Here is a 23911-nt window from a genome sequence, read left to right as displayed (position 1 = left end):
CCCCTTCATACCCAGTGCCTGGTCCCCAAAGACAGTGTTATACAGCCCATAAAATATAAATATTTTATTATTTACAGAAAAAAATTAAGAATCCTGGGTTAGACTACTGAGTAATGAAAGACTTCATGAAGAAGAGAAGCCATATGAGGGAAGGAAGACTGAGGTACCCCAGCCAGCAGTTGGCACCCAGATTTTCCAGTCCCAGATGGGACCCCAGCTGATATCACAGGGTGGAGTAAAAGAAGCACTTCATTGAGTCTAACCAACACAGAATGGTGAGAAAAAGTAAGACCCTGTGGCTTTAAACTTTGTGAGTGGTTTGTCCTACAGCACTGGACAAGATGAACAGACTGGCTACATTTGAGTTCTTCCTAGAGAACTGGAGAGATAGTTAATGAAAAAAAGAAAAGAAAAAAGAAAGAAATGAAAGAGAAAAAGAAAAAAAAGATTCTCTGGTCCTATCCCCAACCTCCCGAATTAAAATTTTCTACATTCTAGCTTAAAATCTGTTTTCTAACAAGTCTTCCAAGAGATTCAGAGTTTGGTTGGGTTTGGAAAGCTGGGCCACATTTACTAATAGTTGCCACTAACTCAGAAAAATAAGATTCTTTGTTTTCTTCTGTTCCTAATGAATTTAGGCCAACTAGACCAAGGGTTGCCAAACACAGTACCAGTTCTTACCAAGATTTTCAACAGCCCACAACGAAATGCAATGAAACAAGCCCCAGGTAACACCTCTTTCATAAAGCGAAACATATTCAAATTTTTAAATGGTCCTTTATTCTGAGATGCTGCTCGTCCCCTCTTGGTGTTTCTTAAGATGCCCTTTGTTTAGAAAATAAAAAAGAGGAGAGCAGGCTTTTCTTCTGGTTTTTTGACATCCTGACTTGGCAAACCTAAGTCTGCCTAACAATTTGTGGAACTTTTCTGGGTCTGGAAATCTGCCAAGACGGACTGAGAACAGTCTAGGAAGCAGGGTTGAGTAACAAGGAAAACAAGAAAAACTGAGATTGTCCAGGGTACTCACCTGAATGGAAAACAAACTCGCTACTGTATCTAAACCTCAATAAAATAGCACAGTATGGGAAAAGAACAAGGCAAATGTCAGAAGCATGCTACACTTGCAATAATACCTTTTCTGGCAGCAGGAGGGGATCTTGCTATGGTCTAGATGTCCCCCAAGGGTTCTTGTGTTGAAGACTTGGTCCCTAGTGTGACAGTGTTAAAGAGGTGAAGCTTTAAGAGGTGAGGACTAGTGGAAAGGGATTCTGTCTTTTGGAAGGATTAATGCTTTTTTTACCCTCTGAACTATGAGAGCATGCTGCTATAAAAAAGAGCAAATCTGTCCCTTCCTGGGTCTCTGGCTTCCTATCTTATCCAAGTGATCCCACCTTTGTGACACCATCCACCAGGAGGCCCTCACCAGAGCCAAGCATAAGTTCATGCTATACTCTTGAATATCCCAAACTGTGCTAAATAAACCTTTTCTTTATGAATGCCTTTCTTCAGGCATTATGCTATAGCAACAGAAAACAAGACTGAGACACACAGCATTAAAAAGAGACCCTGCATGCATAAGGCCCTGGTTTCAATCCCCAGCACGAGAGAGAGAGAAAGAGACAGAGAGAGAGAGAGAGAGAGAGAGAGAGAGAGAGAGAGAGATATGAACTGAGGGTTTACTTACAATCCTTACTGATATAATGACACTTAAATATAAGATACACTTAATAAACCCTGATATGTACTAGAAGCATGGCCCAGCGTTTCTGTGAGCAGCCTCTAGAATCAGATCCAAGATGAAGACTGACTCTGCCACACTTACAAGCTGCACGATCTTGGGTAAGTCCTTGTCTACCTCTATATTTATTTTCTCATTTTTTTTTAAGTATAAATAAGTATAGTCTTTACCTCTGTTATGAGGCTGAAGTGAGATAATAAGGAACATGCTAGTCCTGTGCCCAACACTGCAGAAGCTACAGCTACTATAAAGTCATCACATTATGGGCCATTAAGTTATTTTGTAATAAGTGGGAGACAGGTTGAAGTTAAACAAAAAAAAAAAAAGGCTTAAAAGTAACAGCACTTCCACCATCTAAGATTAGAGACAGATCACACATTTGTGAAAAATATCTCATGATTTAAAAATGATGATGCGGATGGACCCACAGAACGACCTAATCTTCTAATCTAATTCTACTCTGATCTGTATGGAAATCCCCCAACACTAATATTTTATGGAAGAAAAGGTTAGCAAGAACATATTACTATTAACCATCATTTAGGTATCCCACATATATACCTAATTATTATTCTGTTAACAGACAAGTATCGTGACTATAACTATACTATGCCACACTTGGGATGAACTATAGTTACCATTTATAAAGGGCTTACCAAAAGCCAGGCAAGGTGCTAAGTGCTCTATATGGATTATCTTATTTAATCCTCACAAAAACTGTGATTAGGTGCCGCCTGTTTTAAAGAGCAGATCCAAAGAAGGTCATTGACCCATGCAAAAAAACAAAGCTAACAAGTGCTGGCTGGTAGCAGGATTCAAATCTGAAATCTTTACCACTATCTGTTCTCTGAGCTTGTGAATACATCAGTCAAATAAGGATTCCTACTTCACCAGCATTCCATATATGCCAGAAACAAAAGGATTAAATATCTACTTGGAAATATCTTCATGACATTAAGTTTCAACACTTCTGGGATGAAGGAAGTATTATATATCTTGAGAAGGATGGGAATTACACAGGTGTAGTACTTATCAAAACTGGCTTTCCTTTTTAAATCTAAAAAGCAAACATCCCTCAAATGAAATAAGATTAGACCTACAGAAATTTTGGTTAAAAAAAGAGTGCCTTTGTTCATTTGTTCTGCTTTCTTTAATAAAAGGATGAAGTTTAGAACAGAAGTGAAAGTGTGAGAAATGATTTAAAAAAAAAAAAAAAAAAACATTTCTCAAGGGCAAGTTCAGCTATCTACCCACTGCACAGTGGATCCTTTTTCCAATACAATCATTACATAAAAAATATCCAATTGGATTTCTCTTAAAATATTAACCTCGGTCCTATGAAAAAAACAGCAAAGGTGAATGGTAAAGAACTGCTAAGGCAATAACACAGGTGAGCACTATTGGCAGGAAGCTTGTTACCTGGAAGAAGAGATTCAGCCTGGAGGCCCGGCTGGCAATGGGCTCAACGGCACCAGCATCCTGTGTATTCCGTGATCCATACTTGAACTTCAGCATCTCCTCACTGGTGCTGAAGGGATATGAGAAAAGGTCAAGTATGCAGTGACATTTTGAGCAGGAAGGGCTTGAGAAATTCCCATCTCCCTCAAGCTCTCAGGGATGGGGAGATGAAAATCATCCACTCTCCCAGTTTTAGGAAGCTCAGTCTGGCCACAGGGAGGAAAAGACAGATTTTACAACCTGTAACAGGAAGGGATACACTTCCCTGACACACTCTTACTTATAAATGTGTTAATTATCTGCCCCCCCCTGCCACTCCTTTGAATACAAGCTCAGTGTAGGCAGGGATTTCTGTCCCCACACAGTCGGCACACACATAAACTAACAGGTAGTGATTGAGAATAAATAGTTATTACATGTGTAACTGACATAAGCAAATTACATTGATGTTGAAAGGTGGGAAGTGCTGTCTTTTGTTTTAATGAGCAAGGTAGGGGACAATGAGAGTGGGGAAGAAGAAGTGGTGCATTTTTTTTTTTAAGTGCAATCTGGATAAACTTCACTGACAAGGTAGCATTTAAACCAAGACCTGAAGGGGGTGACCAGCAAGCTTTGCTGTCATCCGGGAAAGAAAGGTACAGTATCCCTGGCAGAGGGAACAGCCAGGGTAGTGGTCCTGAGGCAGGTCCTGGCCTCCTTCGACAACAGCAGGAAAGCCATTGGGGCTAAAGCAGTGAGAGGTGGAAAGGAAAAGATGATGAGAGTATGGAGACACTGGAACAGAGAGGGTAAGTAAATTGTTGTGGTCACACAGATAATGAAGAGCTGAAGACGCCACTGGAGAGAACAATTCAGGGAGGAATGCTGACAGGAAGCAGACTGTGACGTTTAAGAGAGGAACAAGCCCCACTTCCCCAGGCACCGCGGGGCAGACCCTTGGGCTCCCGTGGAGGGTGGGCGCGTGCCCTGCCAGCCCGGGCGCGCCCTCCCGGCCCCCGGCAAGCCCAGGAAGTGGAACCACCGCCCTCCCCGCCGCGGAAGGGAAAGCCGGGATTGGTACGGGTGGAGGTGACCCTTCCCCTGGCCTGACAGAGCTGGGTGAAGAATTGGAGCGGAGGACAAGACTCACCCTCAGCCGACCCTGCAAGCCTGCGCCCCGCGCCTCCCGCCGCAGCGTTTGAACCCGGGGAACGGCGCAGGCGGGGCTCAGCCGTGCCTGGACCAATCATCGCGCGCAAACCTATGATAGACAGGGGCGTCTCATCCAGGCCCCGCCCAAGTCCTTAAAGGGACAGAGGAAGTCGAAAGAAGAGCCAATCAAATTGCTTCTTCCTTTGACTTGTGACCAATAGGAAAGGGGGAAGGGCAAACCGGGCAGGGCCGGTCTTGGAAGTTTGAAATTGGCGGTTACGCAGGTTGTCGTGTTTAGGGACGCTTCTGTTTGTCGGATCCCTCGGGGAGGTCGCTTAGGAGGGCGCTGTCTTCTCTCTCAGGGCCACCTGTGAGGAGGAAGTCCCCTCTCCTGGACTTCTGGTCCCGCACACAGGGCTAAAGTCGAAGTTACTTGTTACTTTGTGAAACAAACCGGTTCTGCACTACAGCTGAGGCCGCAAAAGCCTTGAGCTTGATCTTCCGCCTGCCTGGCTTACTGCACCTCTGGGCTGACTGTCCTACAACAAGTTGGTGAAGGTCGTTGAGACAGCCTGAAAGGGTATTTTTAAATAAATTCGAGCCAAGATCATTAAAAAGGCAGACTTCACCAAAGAAGAAATTCAAATGTCTAGTGTATGAGAGGCGCCCCCATCTCAATTGTAACCAGGAAAAATGAAAAACAAGACTAGGGAAAAAAATTCTGTCAGTATTTGCGAAGATGTGGAGTCCCACTTATACATAACTGATGGGAGTGGGAGTATAAATTGGTAAAAACTCCGAAAAAAAAAGAGTCTGGCACTCTTCACTATTTGCTAGCATGGAAGGTTTGTGCATTTTATGACTACTCTTGGGAATATTTTCTCTACCTTAGACTCCTAAATATGTACTCCATGAGAGGTGTACAAGAATACACAATGCAAAATAGTGTTGTACAATATCATGACCAAAAAACAAACAAAAAAAAAAACCTGGAAGCAGCCCAAATGCCCAACAACGTTAGGAAGGGTAAATTTTTATATTGCAATGTTTTCACACAGCAATGAAAGGGAATAAATTACAGCTAATCACAATGACATAATGAGTCTCAAAACAATGCCAAGTGAAAGAAGCAAGACAATCCAAAGTAGGATTCCATTAATATAAATTTCAGAAGCAGATGAAACAAAGCAATGTTGTTTAGGGAGGGATGTACATAGGGGTGGTAGAACCATAAAGAAAGCCAAAGTTCAGAAGAATAGATACCTGAGGCTGAGATGGAGACCTTTCAGGGTGTCAAGAAGTGCTATGATCTATTCCCTAACCTGAGTAGTGATAATATGGATTTGTTTTATAATGATTAAAGTATGTGTGGGTGCATGTGCTTATGTTCTGTTTGTATATGTAAATATATGTATATAAATACATATATTTGTATAAGTATTTATATATACAAACAGAACATATGCACATGCACCCACACATACACGCACATATATATATGGCAGTCTTTCCTGTAGTCTTCTAATCCTTGAACTAGATAAAATATAGATGTCTCCTCTCTCCCTCTCTTTTTCATACACACACACACACACACACACACACACACACACACACACTCATATATACAGGAGCAAAACCAAAGCTGCAGACTTGCTTAATACACACTTTTTTCCCAAACATGACTTTCTTCTTGTTCTCAGGATAATAATGATAGTTACTATTTATAAAGCCCCCTCCCTTTTTAGATCAAACATCTTATTTCACTGTAATCTACATTCTATATGTAGGAAAATCTTGAGAAATGGAGTGACTAATCTTGGGGCTTGCAGCTTTAGATAGTGGGGCTGGGTTGGCAACACCTGGACTAACTCCAAATTCCTTTCTTCTACACAAAACCTGCATTTCAGTGGGCATTAGAAATTCTTCCAGCCTCTTCTTGCAGAGGTTGACCCAGTCCAGAAAAAAAAATCAAAATGAGAAATGCTTCTAAACCTTCTACAAGAAGAGGTTAACCAAGGTTTTGGGCTGTCCAGCTGAGTGGAGATGTAGATTGTAGACAGTTGAAGCCCAACTAGATAAAAAGAATCTCAGAAACTATGAAAGCTAATTTAGTAAATGTATCTGCTTATTTTTTTCATCTAGTCAAACTTGTTAGTATCCATATATCACAAATAGAAGCCTTTGCCAGAATCTTTCGACTAGTTCATCCTAAATTCAAATGTTATGTTAATAGCACCATTTTGTACTGCCCTGAATCCAAACTATATATCCTACTACTTTCCCATTAGAATAATTATTGGTGTCTGCAAATGCTTTGTGGAACAAGATAGGGAATAAACAATAGATTAAAAGAATAAAGAAACATAAAGCAAAAATCACCAATTTTCTTTAAGGTGTAGAATCCATGAAAAGTTTATAGGGAGAGACAGAGAGTAAGAAAGGACCAAGATTAACTGTGTTGAGACTAAAGGAATAAGATGCTGCCAAAAGCCAGGTGCAGTGGTGCCCAACTATAATCCCAATGACTTGAGAGGCTGAGGCAGGACGATCACGAGTTCAAAGCCAGCCTCAGCAACTTTGTGAGGCCCTAAGCAACTCAATAAGACCCTGTCTCTGAATAAAATATCAAAAAGTGTTGGGGGGGGGTGTGGCTCAGTGGTTAAGTGCCCCTGAGTTTAATCCTCAGTATGCCCCCACAAAAAATGCTGCCAAATGAAAAAAAACTTATCCTTAAAACTAGGCTGAAAAGAAAACAGAGACTTCATGTTTGTTCTTGCACAGAATGAAGCAACGACCAATCATTTGCTAAACGTGAGTCCATGATTACTGTGACAGAGATTTGGGAAGAACACCATCATCACTGAGTCTTAATGAAGGATATTAGGATATTCTTTCATTTATTTAAAAAAAAAAATTATGGTGCCAACCACTGGGGGGTACCAAAATGAAAATGATGCCCTTCTTGTCTATTGTTGAAAAGTCAAGGTTAGTGGAGAAATAAGCAAACTATTGTGGAAAACTGTAATAAATTCCTGGGATAGGGTAGGGTACAGAGTGCTGTCATAATCAAAAGGAGAGAAAATGGTATGTGAAAGCAAAAACCCTCACCTGAAACTTGAAAATAAAGGAGATGGAATTGTCCTCAGAGCCTTCAGCTGGGAGGCGGCTCAAGCCGGGAGTGCCAAGAAACCTTCTAAAGATAAGAGGAATGGCCGCCAGACTCAAACTAGTCTTGCTGGAATGTTAAGCATTGGCATGCTAGATACAAAGAGACAAAGCTATTCAGGTCCCCTTGGCAAGTGCTATGGCTTAAACTTGTCCCTCCCCTAACGTCACTTCCTGGAAACTTAACCCCCGCCCCCCATGGTACATGGATGGTGGAGCCTTTAGTAGGTACTAGAGTTGGGATCTGCAGGGTCTCCCCCAAGGCTCACGTGGTGAAGGTTCGGTTCCCAGGGCAGCAGTGCTCACCAGCGAGGCTTCTGGGAAGCGACCGCATCTGATGCATCTGATTCCATCAGTGGGTCAACCCATTGGTGGCTTCATGATTGAGTGGACTCTTGGGAGGTGGTGGAAACCATAGGAGGTGGGGCCTGGTTTGAGGAAGTGTGTCACTGGGGACCTTCCCTGGAATGATGTGTCTTGTCCCCTTCCTTGCTTGTTGTTTCTGCTTCTTGGTTGTTGTGAAATGCATAGCTTTCTCCCTTCAGGCCCTTCTGCCCTGATATTCTGTCTCACGACAGGCCTAAAATCGGTAGAGCCAGCCAGCCACGCACTGAAACCTCTAAAACCAGAAGGCAAAATAAACTTTCCCTCCTTTGTTTTTCTCAGGGTTGTTTTGTTGTTTTGTTTTGTTTTGTTTTTGTTTTTGTTTGTTTGCAGTAGCAGAAAGCTAATGCAGGATTAATTAGTATTAGATGAGGCCATGAGGTTGGCATCCTGTGACGGCATTTATAATTGAAAGGGAGACACGAGCTGGGACTCTTGCTCTATCTCACTACTAATGCCCTCTGCCATATTTATGATGCAGCAAGAAGGCCCTCACCAGAAGCCGAGGAGTTACCAGCACCATGCTCTCAGACTTTCTAGCCTTCAGAATTGGAAACCAAATCAACCTTTTTTTTTTTTTTATAAATTATCCAGTCTCAGTTATTTTGTTAGAGCTACAGAAAATGGATTCAGGCAACAATGAAGAGTTCCTCAAGCTAATTTAGCCACAAATAACTTCTAAGTAATAAAAATAACTACCATGAGCTGATTGTTTTATAAGGGCAAGCCACATCCTAGACTTTCTCTGTTTTCCTCATCGATGGTATAAGAGACACTTTCAGGTGTCTTACCAATGTCATTTATGTTTTAAATTACATATTTAAATTATATATTTTGCCTGTGTTAGTAAAAACTATAGCCAGTTCATCAAACCAGGTATAGGTGATATCACTTGGGGTGAGGCTAAAGACAATATTTAAGAAGAAACTATTGATATTGAATCAGTAAAGAAAATGTTAAATAAACAGTATTTGGGAGGTAGGTAGATAAAACTAAAAAAAAAAAAATCAAAATTTAGAAAACATTGTATATCTGACATGATTCTCAAGCCAGCCCTTAAAATAGGCATTCATAGTAGCACCTTCATTTAACCAGAAGAGAAATTTAAGCTTCAAGAAATTGTCACATACTGGTAAGTGCTAGAGGCAGGACTTGAACTGGATGAGCTCCTTCATTCTAAGGCCCATTTCAACAACCACCAAGCTGTTCCGACTTCTGCTTTTGTTTATCCCAGCACCAAGCACAGAATAGATATTTACAAGTATTTACAGACTATGATAAAATCTAGCTCCATCCTCATTTGATTACAATTTGGTTTCTCATAGGAATACACCTGGAGTGGTGATTCACATTGGGATTACCTGGGAGCTTTAAAAAAATGTGACGCCTGGCTCCCACCCCTGGAAAGCTTCATTTCACTGTTCTGGGGCCAATCCTGGGCATGGAGAGATTTTTAAACTCCCCAAATGACTTCACTATGCAACCAGCATCAGGAACCACCTGCCAAGAGACTACTCACCAAATGTCACAGTTTGTTATTCGTTGCGTTTTTTTTTTTCTTTTTCTGTGCTAGGGGTGAAACCCAGGGCCTCACACATGACAAGCAAGGGCTCTGCCACTGAGTTATGCCTCCAGCCCCATTGTGATTTAATACACTGGCAATCTAACTTGGCGATTGAACCCAGTGGTACTCTGCTACTGAGCAGCATCCTCAGCCCTATTTATAGATTGTGTGTGTGTGTTTTGCTGGAGACAGAACCCAGGGCCTTGTACATACAAGTGCTCCACTACTAAGTCACGTTCCCAGTCCCTCTTTTTATATTTTTATTTTGATATGGGGTCTCCTTAAGTCACCCAGGCTGGCCTTGAACTTGCCTGATCCCCCTCCTTCAGCCTCCCGAGTAGCTGGGATTACAGGCATGCAGTCAGCACACTAGGCTCATCATCAAGACTGTATTAGCAAGCGTCGTCTGTGGGGAAAACCCACTCTTATCAGGCACAAATACAGAGTTACCTAAAGACCTTAAAATGGGCTTTCCAGCCTTTGTCCTGTGATCTGCCAAGATGAAATCCAAGACAGTGATGGCCAACCGTTACTTTTTGGTATGGGTTGTGTGAAGCTTAAACAAGAGCTGGGCCTTAACACTAATTTTTATGTTTTCATAATTGGAGACTTACATGAAGATAAGTATGGGAAAGGAAAAGATTCCCAAGCAATAACCCAAGCAAGGGACATGAGACTTGGTTTCCTCTCCTCTTTCTTCTCTCCCTTTCTCATCTTTCCCTTCTTTTTCTTACTCCAATGATGCTCCATTAAGTAGAGGTTTGGGAAGATTTTTTGATAATGGAGATTGAACCCAGGGACACTTTACCACTGAACTACAACCCAAGCTCTTTTTTTTTTTTTTTCTCATTTTGAAATAGGGTCTCACCACAAGAATCTTGCTAAATTGCTGAGCTGGCCTCAAACTTGCTATCCTCCTGCCTCAGCCTCCTAAATCGCTGGGATTACAAGCACATGCCCCTACCCCTGGCTTAAGTAGAGATTTTAAACACAAATGGAAGTCAATTCTAGACACTTATTCCAACTTCTTTCTAGTCTACCAACGATCAGCTTTGTAAACCCTCAATCAATTATTGAATTCATGAATGAACTAACTTCTGATTCTCTCCTTTGGGCCTAAGTTTATGCCTAGCTATTGTAAGACTTAAGAACTAAGAGCCCGGGAGATAGTGCACCTCTGTAATCACAGTAGCTTATGAGACAGAGGCAGAAAGATCAGGAGTTCAAAGCCAGCCTCAGCAAAGCAATTCAGTGAGACCCTGTCTCTAAATAAAATACAAAATAGGGCTGAGGTTGTGGCTCAGGGTTGAGTGCCCCTGAGTTCAATCCTTGGTACCAAAAACATGTGGTACATGTGAAAATGCTTCCTACAATCTAAAGCCAGCAATTCACACACTGGGAGAAATTATTTGTAAATCATATATCTAATAAAGAGACGAGTGTCCAGAATGTAAAAAGAATCCTTACAATTTAGATGGGTGCCACTGTGTGGGCCTGCAGTCCTAGCTGTTCAAGAGGCTGAGGAAGGAGGATCACTTGAGTCCAGGACTTAAGAGCTAGCCTGAAAAACATAGCCAGACACCATCCCAAAAAGAGAAAAAAAAAAAAAAGGAAAGAAAGATGTCTCCAAAGAAACACAATAAATCTCTGTAGCAACAGACCCCAAAGAAAAGGAAATTGACAAATTGTCTGACAAATAATTCAGAAGAATGATTTTAAGGAAACGTAATGGGATATAAGTGAATACAGATGGGCAATTCAATGACGTGAAGAAGACAACTTGTGATGCGAATGAGAAATTCATCAAAGAGATGGAAGTCATTAAAAAGAGCCAATGAAGCCGGGCACGGTGGCGCAGCCCTGTAACCCCAGAGTCTTGGGAAGCTGAGGCAGGAGGATCACAAGTTCAAAGCCAGCCTTAGCAACTTAGTGAGGCCCTAAGCAACTTAGCAAGACCCTGTCTTGAAATAAAAAATAATCTCTTCTCTCTTCTCTCTGTCCTCTGCCTCTCCTTCGGGCAGCCCCCCAATAAAATCTCTTGGTTGAATCTCAAAAAAAAAAAAAAAAGAAAGAAAGAAAAGGGACTGGAGATGTGGCTCAGTGGTTAAGCACCACTTGGTTCAATCCCCAGTGCCCCCGCCCCCCGCAAAAAAGAACCAATGAAGAATCTTGGAGGTGAAGAACTCAATAAAAGAACATTTTTAAATACCCAAAGTCCAGAGTTGACGACAGGGTGCTCTCCTAATGGTGCACACTTTGTGGGTTTGAACAAATGTATAATAACAGATATCCTCCATCATAGGATCACAGAGAGTATTTTCACAGCCCTAAAAATTCCATGTGCTCCACCTATTCATCCTACCCTCTCTCCTAACCCTGTCCCAACAATGATCTTCTTACTGTTTCCATCCTTTTATTTTCCAGAATATCATTATCATTGGTATCCTACAGTAGGCAGCCTTCTTAGACAGGATTCTTTGATTTAGCAATATGTATTTAAGGTCCCTCCATGTCTCTTTATGACTTGATATTTCATTTCCTTTTATTTCATTTCCTTTTATGAAGAACCGTCCGTTGTCTGCATGTACCACAGTTTATTGGTTCACCTACAGAAGGACATCTCATTTGCCTCCAAGTTTTGACAATCGTGAAGAAAGCTGCTATATCTATTTGCTTGCAGGGTTTTGTGTGGACATACATTTTCAACTCCTTTGGGTAAATATCAAGGAAAGCAATGGCTGGATTTTAGGGTGAGAGTATGTTTAGTTTTATAAGGAACTGCCAAACTGTCTTCTAAAGGGACTGTGGCATTTTACATTCCCAGTAGCTCCTTTCCTCAAGCATGTGATGGTGTCAATGTCCCGGGGTTTGTCTGTTCTGATAGACGTGTAGAGTTTCTTTTGAGGGTGATGGAAGTGTTCTGGAATCAGATGGCAGTGATGTTTACCAAACCGAATAAACACAGTTAAAAACCACAGAACTGTACACTTTCAGAGACTGAACCTTATGGTATATGAATTAAGTCTCAATTTTTCAAACATGAAAGAAAAAAATCTAAAGCCAGTACACAAGTACAAAACATCTTTGTGACTCAAGGATTCTCATTCTTAGCACTATCAACCTTTGGGGGCATATAATTCTTTGTTGTTGAGGCTTTATCCTGTGTTGTTGTTTTTTTCCTGGTCTCCACCCATTACTGCACAACCCCAACCGCGACAACTAAAGATGTCCTCAGACATGGCCAAATGTCCCCTGGGGGACAAAATCATCCTGGATGGAGAACCACCTGTTATAACTGTATGATGTGAAAATTCCCAGTGAGTACATTAAATATAAAACTTTATTTAAGCCTGCAGAGATTGTGAACTCACCAAAGTACATTGGTTAGATTTTACATGTAATGAAAATCTTAACTGGTTGGTAGAAACTTCATTCTGACCCCATTGCTTTCCAAATGTTTCTTCCAAGTCTAAGCAAAGGAGTTTCTGTTTGTGAGTTTTTTTCCTTCTTTGACACTAGACAAAGCTTTAACAAGAAAAGCTAAAATTTTAGAACTTAAATAGCAATTATCCTCTCTGCTATTTGATTTTAGACCATTTTTCTATGATGTTTGGGCATGTCAGTTAATTGTGTTTCTTGAAAAATGTTATAAGCTGTAAAACATCCCTCTAAGCCTTCGGCATACCAACCTCAGGACTGTTTTCTCATCCCTACTGCATTTATAATACAAGAAACTCAGGCATCTGATTCATATTGGCTGTTCCCTAAGGACAACTCAGAAAAAATGTCATCAAATCTCTACATTGTCCAATTCCTCTCTCCGGATATTGAACATAATTACTACTGACGTCGGACTAGAAAACCCTACTAGACAGAGATTAGATAAATGTCAATCTCTCATAACTGACTAAAAGCATAGACCTATTATAAACTGTGTCTTGTGCCTTGGCTGAACTTCAAGAATACAAATACCTTATCCTGGGAATACGATTAAATAGGCCCCCTATCTTTCATAGGGTTTTGCAGATAAAATTAACTTTACCCTTCTTGTCAACTTAGTATTTGTTTTTCTTAAACCCCTTTCCTATGCCCACCTATACTCTAGCTGCAAGACAGTGGGACTCTTGCCCATCTTTGCTCCAAGTGGCAATCCTCCATATCTTGCAAGTAGGTGACTTTAGATTTGTCCTCAATAAATCTGTATTCTCTGAACAATGAACGACACCAATAAAAGTCATTTAAGAGACATAGGGAAATTATAGGGATTAAAATAATTTGGTTATTTCTTGATTAAGAGGAATAGGAAGACCTCAACAGATGTCATTCATTCATTCATCATTCACTCAGCCAACATTCATTGAATGATGACAATTTGCTGGCACTCTTTTAGGTGTTGGGAGAGAGCAGAACATAAACCATACAAAAGTCCCTGACCAGGTTAGGGACAAAACCTCGGTGACAGAGCACTTGCTTAGCATGTGTGTGTGGCCCTGGGTTCCATCCACAGCACTGCACAAAATAAATAAATAAATAAATAAGGTAGTAAAGCCATGACCTTGTGGAGATCATGTTCTATTGAGTAAAGACACACAATAAGCAAGATAAATAAGTAAAATGTGCTATGGGGAAAGAATGAACCAGAAAAAGGGTTAATACAGTACAGGGGAAGAGTTATAATGTTAAATAAAGTAGACAAGAACAACTTCATTGAGAGAGTAACATCTGACTAAAGACCCCAAGTATGAGAGAAAGCCACACAGATAGGGGAAGGGAGAGCACTCAGGAAGCAGGATCAGCAAGGACAAAGGCTGTGGGGTGAGAAGGAGTCTTATTGTGCTCATAAACAACGAGACCAGTGTATTAGTTTCTTTAGGCTGCTATAACAAATGATCATAAATTTAGTGGCTTAACACAATACAAATTTATTCTCTTATAGGTTCTGGATGCCCAAAGACTGATACAAATATCACTGTGCTAGGAGCAAGATGTTGGAGTTGGTTCATTCTGGAAATTCCAGGGAGGAATCCCTGTCCTTGCTTTTTACAACTTTTAGAAGTCAACCGCATTCTTTGATTCATGGTTCCCTTCTCCATCTTCAAAGCCAACAAATAATGTAGTAATGTAGTAAATGTAGCATCTTACATATTCTCTGTCTCTCTATCTCTCTATCTCTCTCTCTCTCTCTCTCTCTCTTTCTCTCTCTCTCTCTCCTCCTTCCTTCATTTTTCACATCTCCTTCTCTCTCTGACCTTCTTGTTTGCCTTCTTATAAAGACCCTTTAACTTTTATTGGGCTCACTTGGACAATCCAGGATAATCCCCCATTGCAAGATCCTTATTTTTTTAATTTTTCAATTTTTTTTAGTTGTAGATGGACATAATACCTTTATTTATTTATTTTCATGTAGTCCTGAGGATTAAACCCAGTGCCTCACACATGCTAGGCAAGCGCTCTACCACTGAACTACAACCCCAGTCCCACAAGATCCTTAATTTAATCATCTATGTCAAGTCCCTTTTGCCATGCACTTGCTCCTAGGTTCTAGGGATTAGGACATGGACTTCGTTGGGGGAAACATTATTGGGATTACCACAACTGGGATGGGTGAAGAAGAATGAGTACAGATGAGCACAGCAGGGAGGAAGGCCACAGATACTCTTTGGAAGTGACTAAAAGCTTATTCACTTAAAAAGAACATTATTTTAAATGATTTTTAAATATTTTAAATTTTTTAACATTTTATTTTAAAATAACATTTTAACATTTTTAATGTTTAAATTTTAAAAGCTTCTATTATCATCATTTCGTAAAGGAAATGACATTTTAACAACAGAAAAATGAGACTACCAGTCAGGATTTTCCAAAGAAATAAAAAAAGAAGGTAGGTAGGTGGGTGGGTGGGTGAATGGATAGATGGATCGATGGATAGATAGATAAATAGAAATGTAGATAGAGATGTATGAGAAGGAAACTACTCACCCAATCATGGATGCTAAGAAGTTCCACAACTTGCCATTTGCAGGCAGGAGACCCAGGAAAAACCAGTAATGTAAATTCCAGTAATGAAAAACCAGTAATGTAAATAAGATTGAAGGCTGGAGAACCAGGAGTGCCTGTGGTGTAAGTGTACAATCCAAGGACTGGGCAAGACCATTGACTCTGTTCAGGCAGAGAGAGAGAATTCACCTCTCCTCCACCTCTTTGTTCTATTTTGGCTTCTTGGGGTTGGATGACACCCAGCCATCTTGGAAAGGGCCATCTGCTTTGCTGGATCCACCCATTTAAATGCTAATCTCCTCCAGAAACATTCAGACATAATATTCAACTGGATATTTGGGCATCCCATGGCCGATACAAGGCAACACATATAATTAGCCATCACAGAGCCCATCATTAATCTCAACATAAGGGACACTGCATGTCCCTTTGGCTCCTTTATATCCGTTTTGAGCGTCATCCTCATTTTCTAGTTGGTCACAGGCTGGCTCTGGTCCCAAATAGGGTTTGTGAATCCACATTAAGTCATTGTCTGGTGACTGTGTTGGCTTGATTCAGATCCCACCCACAGTTTGAAGTCTCATTATTTAGACAGACTGACGATCATGATGTACCATCTAATCCTCCCATCATCCACCCAACCTCTGCCTTGGCCAATGGGATATGTCCCCCTTGTATGGACCAGATCGTATCTTAATTGCTTTTTGAAGTGAGATATAAATGCCAGGAGAGCAAGAGCGTGGTTTCAAGGGTTTCACATACTCTCTCTTCCTTTCTAAGTGCTGCCCAAACAATGCCCCGTGGTGGTACCCCTGCTGCTGCCAATCCTCTGTATGAAAGCAACTCTCTTCAATCATCCGGAGAGTCCTGGTTGGACGATAAATGACAAAGGGCCCTCACCTGCAGCCCGTGACCCCTCCAGCTGGGTCAGTGGGTGCTCTGAGCATCTTATAACTTCCCAGGGACAGGTGCTGTAGACAAAACCCAATCACGATGTCCCTTTTGCTTCCTGCAGGTGTTCTAGGTATTGATTGCTGAGAAGCCAACTGGCCCAACTTCTTATGATTCTGTAGATCAACAAGCAGGGTGGTTTATCTGCTGGTCTCTCCCAGGACAACTGGTTCATTCCCAGTTAACTAATGGCTCCTCTTGGACTGGAGAGCTCTGGGTGGCCTCTCTCATATATCTGCAGTTGGCGCTGTCCCTGGCACACTGAAACCTGCTCCATGTAGCTTTTCATCCCCCAACAGGGGGATCTTCCCAGCCTGGTGATCTCAGGCTCTCCGAAGTCCAAAGCAGAGGCCGCCGAGCCACTCACAGAGGCCAACATCCGGGACAGTCACGCAACATCACTGCTTCTTTGTTCTGTTGACCAAAGCGAGTGAAGAGGTGGGCCCACATCAGAGTGTGTAGATAAACTGTTAGTGTTTCTGATGGAAAGAGCAAAGGGCTGTGGAGGCAAGGAGTGGGAGATGCCTAAACAGGAAACCCTTCCTCATCCTAAGCAGGAGGTGAGAAAATGATGGTCATTCTATCTCAATCCATTAATGTCATCTAGTCTTGTGAAAAGGGAAAACCCCAGGCCACTGGGTTCTCTTTTCTGCCAAGATAGAGAGTTCCATACACCTGCTAAAAGTGGAGACACCTTAACCTGCCTCACCCTTAGAGCCCTAGGCAGGCTGATTTCAGGATCATAAACTTATGACTCCACTTCTAGCTGTTTATATATCTCTGCTTATTTTGCTTTCCAGAAGTTTCCAGGACCTGGAGGTTATAAGTAGCACCATCTCATGCACCACGTATACCACTCATTACCTGTGGATTGTAAGCAAATTATTTAAATTCCCTTTGTGTTAATTTCCTTGCCTATAATACAAGATCATAATACCTACCTCACAGGGCTGTGTGATAAATACATTAAGCAATTTGTCTCCACTGGATTTCTTCCAAAGTTCTCTGTCTTAAAGGTGTCCCTCTGAGAACATGCAAATCTGAAACTAGACGGGGAGGGTGGGCTAGTTTCCTCGGGAAGTTACTCTCTTAGCACATATCTGAAGGAATGGTGGGAGATAACCAGGAAAGGGGCAAGAGAAAACATTCCAGGCAGAGGGAATCGCACATTCAAAGGCCCTTATAGCAAAAGAAAGGCCCAGTGGGTGGTGTTGATCAAAGGGTAAAAGTTTCAGTTCAACAAATAAGTTTGTGAGAGCCATTACACTTCCTAATGGCTACAGTGAAGAACAAAGTATTTTATACCTGAAAATTGCCCAGGGAGTATACCTTAAATATTCTCACCACAAATAAATGATAAGTATGTCAGGTGACGAATAGGTTGATTAGTTTGACTTAATCAGGTCACATGAGCACATCAGTGCAATACATCATGTTGTACACTGTAAATATATGCAATTTTATTCCCCAATTAGACCTTAATAAAGCTGGGGAAGAGAAAGCCCTGAGCATAAAAGAATTGAAAGAAAGCAGTGTCTCTAATGCTCCAAACATAGGAGGGTTTAGGGGAGTGGGGAGCAGATGGGCACCAGGTTAAGTATTTCTGTTTGGAATTGCGTATCAGTTTCTCATGGCAGCTGTAACAAATTATCCCAAGTTTAGTAGTTTAAAGAGTATAAACTTATTTTCTTATAGTCTTGGAGGCCAGAAATATGAAATTAGTATCACTAGATTGGAATCAAGGTGAGGCAGGGTTACACTCCCTCTGGAGGCTCTAGCAGGGAGAATCTGTTTCTTGCACTGTTCAGCTTCTGGTGGCTCCAGACCATCCTTGCCTTGTGGCTGTATCATTCTAATCTTCAAGGCTAGTGTCTTTAAATCTCTCCACTCTGTCTTCACAAGCCTTCTCCTCTGCCAGTGACGAAATTTCCCTCTGCCTCCCACTTGAGGATATACGTGATTGATTTAGATATAATTCTGAATACTAATTCCATTTCATAATCTTCAGTCACATCTTCAAAGACCGTTTGTTCCCCAATAATGTAACATTTACAGATTCCAGAGGTTAGGAAATGGGCATCTCTTGGGGGACCATTCTGAATCCTACCATATAATGAATACAGTTTATAACCAAGGCCTGTCATACGTAGAGCGCTTAATAAATTCTGACTAATGATATGATGATCAATGTTAAACCATTACTATATTAAATAACTCTTTAAGCCGGGTGTGGTGGTGCACATCTGGAATCCCAACACTCAGGAGGCTGAGGCAGGAGGATCATTTGGGCCCAGGAGTTGAAGACCAGCCTAGGCAACATAGTGAGAGCCCATCTCAAGAAACAACAAAAATAAACAAATAAAAAGAAGTCTCTTTTTTTAATCCCTTCTCCATTTTTCAGACCCTGTGCAACTTTAATGGTAAATAATATTTTAAGGTTTTTTTTTTTTTCATGTGCTTTTCCACTTATTTGTCTGGAGGACAAAAAGTACATTTACATAGTTCATATTTTAAAAGGTACATCCCAGGTGCACACCTGTAATCCCAGCCGCTCAGGAGGCTGAGCAGGAGGATGGCCAGTTCAAAGCCAGCCTCAGCAAAAACGAGGCCCTAAACAAGTAGGGAAACCCTGTCTCTAAATAAAATACAAAATAGGGCTGGGGATGGGGCTCAGTGGTCAAGTGTCCCTGAGTTCAATCCCTAGTACAAAAAAAAAAAATGTACATCCAGAGAGAATATCATCCCTACCGTGAGTGACCTTCATGTGATTCTCCCTACTTCAGAAATAATTTCAGTTTTTGTTTTGTTTGGGAGTATTTATTTATTTATTTATTTATTTATTTATTTATTTTGGTACCAGGGATTAAACCCAGGGACACTTAACTGCTGACACACATCCCCAGTTCTTTTTTTTTTTTTTTTGGTGTGGGGGGGCATACCAGGGATTGAACTCAGGGGCACTTGACCACTGAGTCACATCCCCAGCCCTATTTTGTATTTTATTTAGAGACAGAGTCTCCCTGAATCTTGTTAGCATCTTGTTGTTGCTGAGGCTGGCTTTGAACTCTCCATCTTCCTACCTCAGCCTCCAAACCCACTGGGATTATAGGTGTGGCCACCACACCAAGCCCCCAAACAATTTTTATATAACAAGTATATGTTTATATATTCTGTGTTTAATATTTCACACAAACAATCGCATGATATAATGTGGACTTCTCTTCAGTTTGTTTTTTGTACTTAAAAACATGCCAATCATAATCTTGGTGTGATGGTGCATGCCAGTGACCCCACCTACTCAGGACACTGAGGCAGGAGGATGGCAAGTTGGAGGCCAGCCTCAGCAATTTATCAAGACCTTGTCTCAAAATAAAATTAAAAAGGGCTAGGATATAGCTCACTGGTAGAGTATTTGCCTAGTATATGTGAAGCCCTGGGTTCAATTAAGAAAAAGAAAAAAGAGGAGAGAGAGAGAGAGACTTTAACTACATCCTTGCAAACATGTTCCAGTTTATCTCTAGGATAAATTTCTGAAAGTAACTGTGCTGAGTCAAAGGGTTTGCTTAGTATGGTTTGATAGGCGTCGTTAAAGTGGCCTTCGGAGTGGCCATGCCATTTTACGGTCCTTCTAGAGATGTATGATAATGCCTTTCGTTCACCTTCTCCAGCACAGTGTGTTATTGAAATGCTTTTTCTTTTGTCAACCTGAGAGACTAAGAAATGCTGGATTCTGGACATGGTGGCATGCACCTGTAATCCCAGTGACTTGGGAGGCTGAAGTAGGAAGATCACAAGTTCAAGGCTAGCCTCCTTAACTTTGGGAAACTCTGTCTCAAAAATAAATAAATAAATACGTCTGGGAATGTAGCTCAGTGGTAGAGCCCCCCAGGTTCAATCCCTAGTTACAAAAAAATAATAATAAAATAAAGTAAACCTCTATATCAGTATTGTTGAAGTTTGGTATCTGCATATTTTAAAACCATTTTTATTTCTGATAATAGGTTTTTTTTGGGGGGGGGCGGTTTGTTTATGTGTTTGCTGAGGGTTGAATTCAGAACCTCATGCATGCTAAGTGCATGCTCTACCACTGAGCTTCACGCCCAGCCCCTAGTTAGAGGCCTTGAAGTCCAATACCAAGTTCTTTTTCTTAGCCAAGAATGGGTACCGTTATTTATATTTTTTATCACAGTAAAATACACATAACATAATTTCTCATGTTCACCATCTTAAATGGCATTAAGTACATTCATAATGTTCTATAACCATCACCATGACCCATTTCCAGAACTTTTTTTTTTTATCATCCCAAACAAACTCTATGACCATTAAACAATAGCTCCAAATTTCCCCCTCTTCCCAAATCCGAGCAACCTCTGTTCTGCTTACTTAACCTTTATTCTACTTTCTGTCTCGATGAATTTGCCTCTATTTTAGGTACTTCATATAAGAGGAATCATCTCATATTTATCCTTTTGTGTCTGGCTCATTTCGTTCAGCATATTTTCAGGGTTTGCCCATGTTGTAATGTGTATCAGAAGTTCATTCTATTTTGTGACTGAAAAAAAATTCTATTGTGTGTATATACCATAGTTTGTCTTTCCATTCATCAATTGATCGACAATTGGGTTGTTTCCACCTTTTGAAAGAACATTGCTCTACAAGTGTCTGTTTGAGCCCCTGCTTTCAATTCTCTGGGGTATATCCTAGAAGTGGAACCGCCAGATGTTTTGATAATTCTATGGTTAGCTTTTGGAAGGACCACCAAATTGCTTTCAGCAGTTGCTACACCATTTTAGAATCCTATTAGCAATGAAATCAGGACTGTGTTGTGATTGGGATCTGCAATGGCCCCCCAAAATATATTCATTGAAGCCTTGGTCCCCAGTGCGGCAATGCTCAGAGGTGGGGCTTTCGGGAAATGATTGGGTCATGAGAGCTCTGACATCATCGGTGGATTAATCCATTTGATGGATTAATGGTTGGACTACGGGAGGTGATGTGAATCACAGGAGGAGAGGCATGTTAGAAGAAATAGGTCATGAGGGGCATGTTCTGGGTGACTATGTCTTCTCTCTAGCCCCTTCCTCTCTCTCTTTGCTTCCTGTATACCATGAGCTGAGCAGCTTTCTTCTGCCATGTTCTTCTGCCGTGCTGTTTCTGCCTTGGAGCCAGTCAACCATGATGGACTGAAACCATGAGACAAAATAGATCTTTCCTCCTCTAAGTTGTTCTTGTCAGGTGTTTTGATCAGTGATTAAAAAGCCAAATAACTCCAGTTTCTCCACATCCTTAGGAACAATTCATACTATTCATATTTTTAAAAATATTTTTCAGTTGTAGATAGACACAAACCTTTATTTTATTTATTTTTATGTGGTGCCAAGGATCAAACCCAGTGCCTCACAGGTGCTAGGCAAGCCTCTACCACTGAACCACAACCCCAGCCTACTTTCCATATTTTTACTTACTTTTTGTTGTTGTTTGCAATCCAATAGTATATAGTATATTATTCAGAGTTGTGCGACCTACACATTTTTAATTATATAATAGCCATTCTAGCGGTATGAAATGATATCTCATTGTATCTATTTTTTTGGTCATTTCTTCCCCCCTAGTATTTTTATTTTTTATTTTGCTTTTCCTCTCATCTATTTATTTTTATTTTCTTTGGTTAGTAATAAAACATTTCTCATAAAGTAAGTATTTCTCCAGAACACAATCATCTCACACTGCCCAATGAACACCCGTACTTCCTCCTATAGCAGCTTTGTTGCCGCCTTCAAAATCACTCCCATCAGAGAGAACATTTGGTTTTCTGGGATTGGCTTACTTCGCTTAGCATGATATTCTCCAACTCCATCCATCTACCTGCAAATGCCATAATTTTTTCTCTTTTCTCTTTTAAATGCTGAGTAATATGCCACTGATTAGAACAAATAAAGATATCTATTATTCCTTCCATCAGTGGCTTCCTGTTCTCTAGAGCACCGGAGGCACCAATGCTTGGTTTGCATTTTGCCTCACCGGAGCAGAGGCTCTCTCTAGTGGTCAAACCGAGTAACTGCAGGGGCAGCCCCATTTTCCCTTGTCCTGTCCTTGGTGTATCTTATTGACCTGGTGATCCATGTGGTGGTGCCATGGAAGGCAATGTCCAAGTCTAGTTCACAAAGGGATGTTTCTACAAATAGACAGGTTTTCACCCCAAATGACAACACCTTCTCCAGTCTCCTTTTCATCGTACCTTTCCTAAAACCGGAATAACAAGCAATGCAGCTGACATCTTAAATGCAGCTGGTTTGTTGAACATTCTTTCCAAGAAGCCATTTTATTTTCTTCGAATCTCTTCCTTCAACTGCTACTTACTGAATCCCTTAAAAGACAAGCTGGTTAGTTCTTAACAAAGAGCATAGTTCTTGGGTGTCTTATAGATCTGATACATCACTCACCTCCCCGCCCCCACCCTCCCAGAGGCTGAGCTTTGGAGTGGGGAGAGGGAGCAACCCGAGGAGAGGGGTCTGCTCTCTCAGGCTGGCCATCCTCCCTCCCTTAAAGCTCCTCTGATGGTTGGGGCAGAGACTAGAAATTAAGGGAAAAGGTCACACCCTACACAGTTTCACAGATTCCTTCTTGGACTTTTGCAACTATCCTCCCTTCGATTTGCACCCCCAGCTAAGTTCCAAGATGTCCACCGGATTCATCCGTGTCCCACCTGGCATTAGGAATGCCAGCTGTTCTGTTCTTCCCCCGACCCTCTGCCTCTCCATCCCTGCATCCCAACCACCTCCTTTCCATTTTTCTCCTTTTTCTTTAAACACCACAAAAATAAGGAAGAGGAGTAAATATCACCCTTAGAAAAGAAGCTAATATTATTTACAGGGGATGGAACGCTAAACCTAAAAAACCCAAGAGACTCAACTATTGAAAGTGTTAAAACCAGGGGTGGGGATGTGGCTCAAGCGGGAGCGCGCTCTCCTGGCATAGAAATTATTCTATTCCAGTAACAACAAACTATTAATCTCCTGTAATAAACCAAACAAGCAAAAAGTAGGGGCCACATAAAGGAACTATAAAAACCTGACTGCAGGGCCTGGGGTTGTGGCTCAGCGGTAGAGCTCTTGCCTAACACATGCGAAGCCCTGGGTTCGATTCTCAGCACCACATAAAATAAATAAATAAAATTGCAAATATAGATTAAAAAAAAAAACTCTGATTACAGACATAAAAAGAAGACCCAAGTAAGAAGAGGTATGGCTTGTTCCCTAAATAAGGAGTATCAGCATTGTAGAAATTTCCTTTTCATCTCAAATGAACATAAAAATGAAAAGCAGGATAAATAAATTATGGTTTATCCATACAGTAGAATTCTACTCAGCAATGAGAAGGGATGAATTATGCATGTAAGCAATAATAGAGATGAATCTCAAAACCGTTATGTTGAGTGAGAGAAATGAGATTCAAAAGGGCACAGACAGTGGGATTGTGTTTATGTAAAACTCTAAAAAGAGGAAAAAGTAAAAGAAGCT

At 41.1% G+C, this 23911-nt stretch overlaps 1 protein-coding gene across 10 annotated transcripts in view; it reads right to left on the bottom strand.

Moving 5' to 3' along the window:
- Cit (citron rho-interacting serine/threonine kinase) overlaps positions 1-3266 on the bottom strand; it is a 157735-nt gene extending 154469 nt beyond the window's left edge. For all 10 annotated transcript variants that reach the window (XM_078039028.1, XM_078039029.1, XM_078039030.1 and 7 more), the window contains exon 1: positions 3158-3266. In XM_078039028.1, coding sequence (XP_077895154.1) covers positions 3158-3253 — 96 coding nt within the window. In that variant the 5' untranslated portion in view covers positions 3254-3266. The remainder of the gene's footprint in view (positions 1-3157) is intronic.
- Positions 3267-23911: the final 20645 nt, after the last annotated feature.

This window comes from Ictidomys tridecemlineatus, chromosome 2, assembly GCF_052094955.1.
Source record: "Ictidomys tridecemlineatus isolate mIctTri1 chromosome 2, mIctTri1.hap1, whole genome shotgun sequence".
Taxonomy (NCBI): Eukaryota; Metazoa; Chordata; class Mammalia; order Rodentia; family Sciuridae; genus Ictidomys; species Ictidomys tridecemlineatus.
The sequence above is the reverse complement of the archived record's forward strand: the minus strand, read 5'-3'. Positions and strand labels throughout refer to the sequence as shown.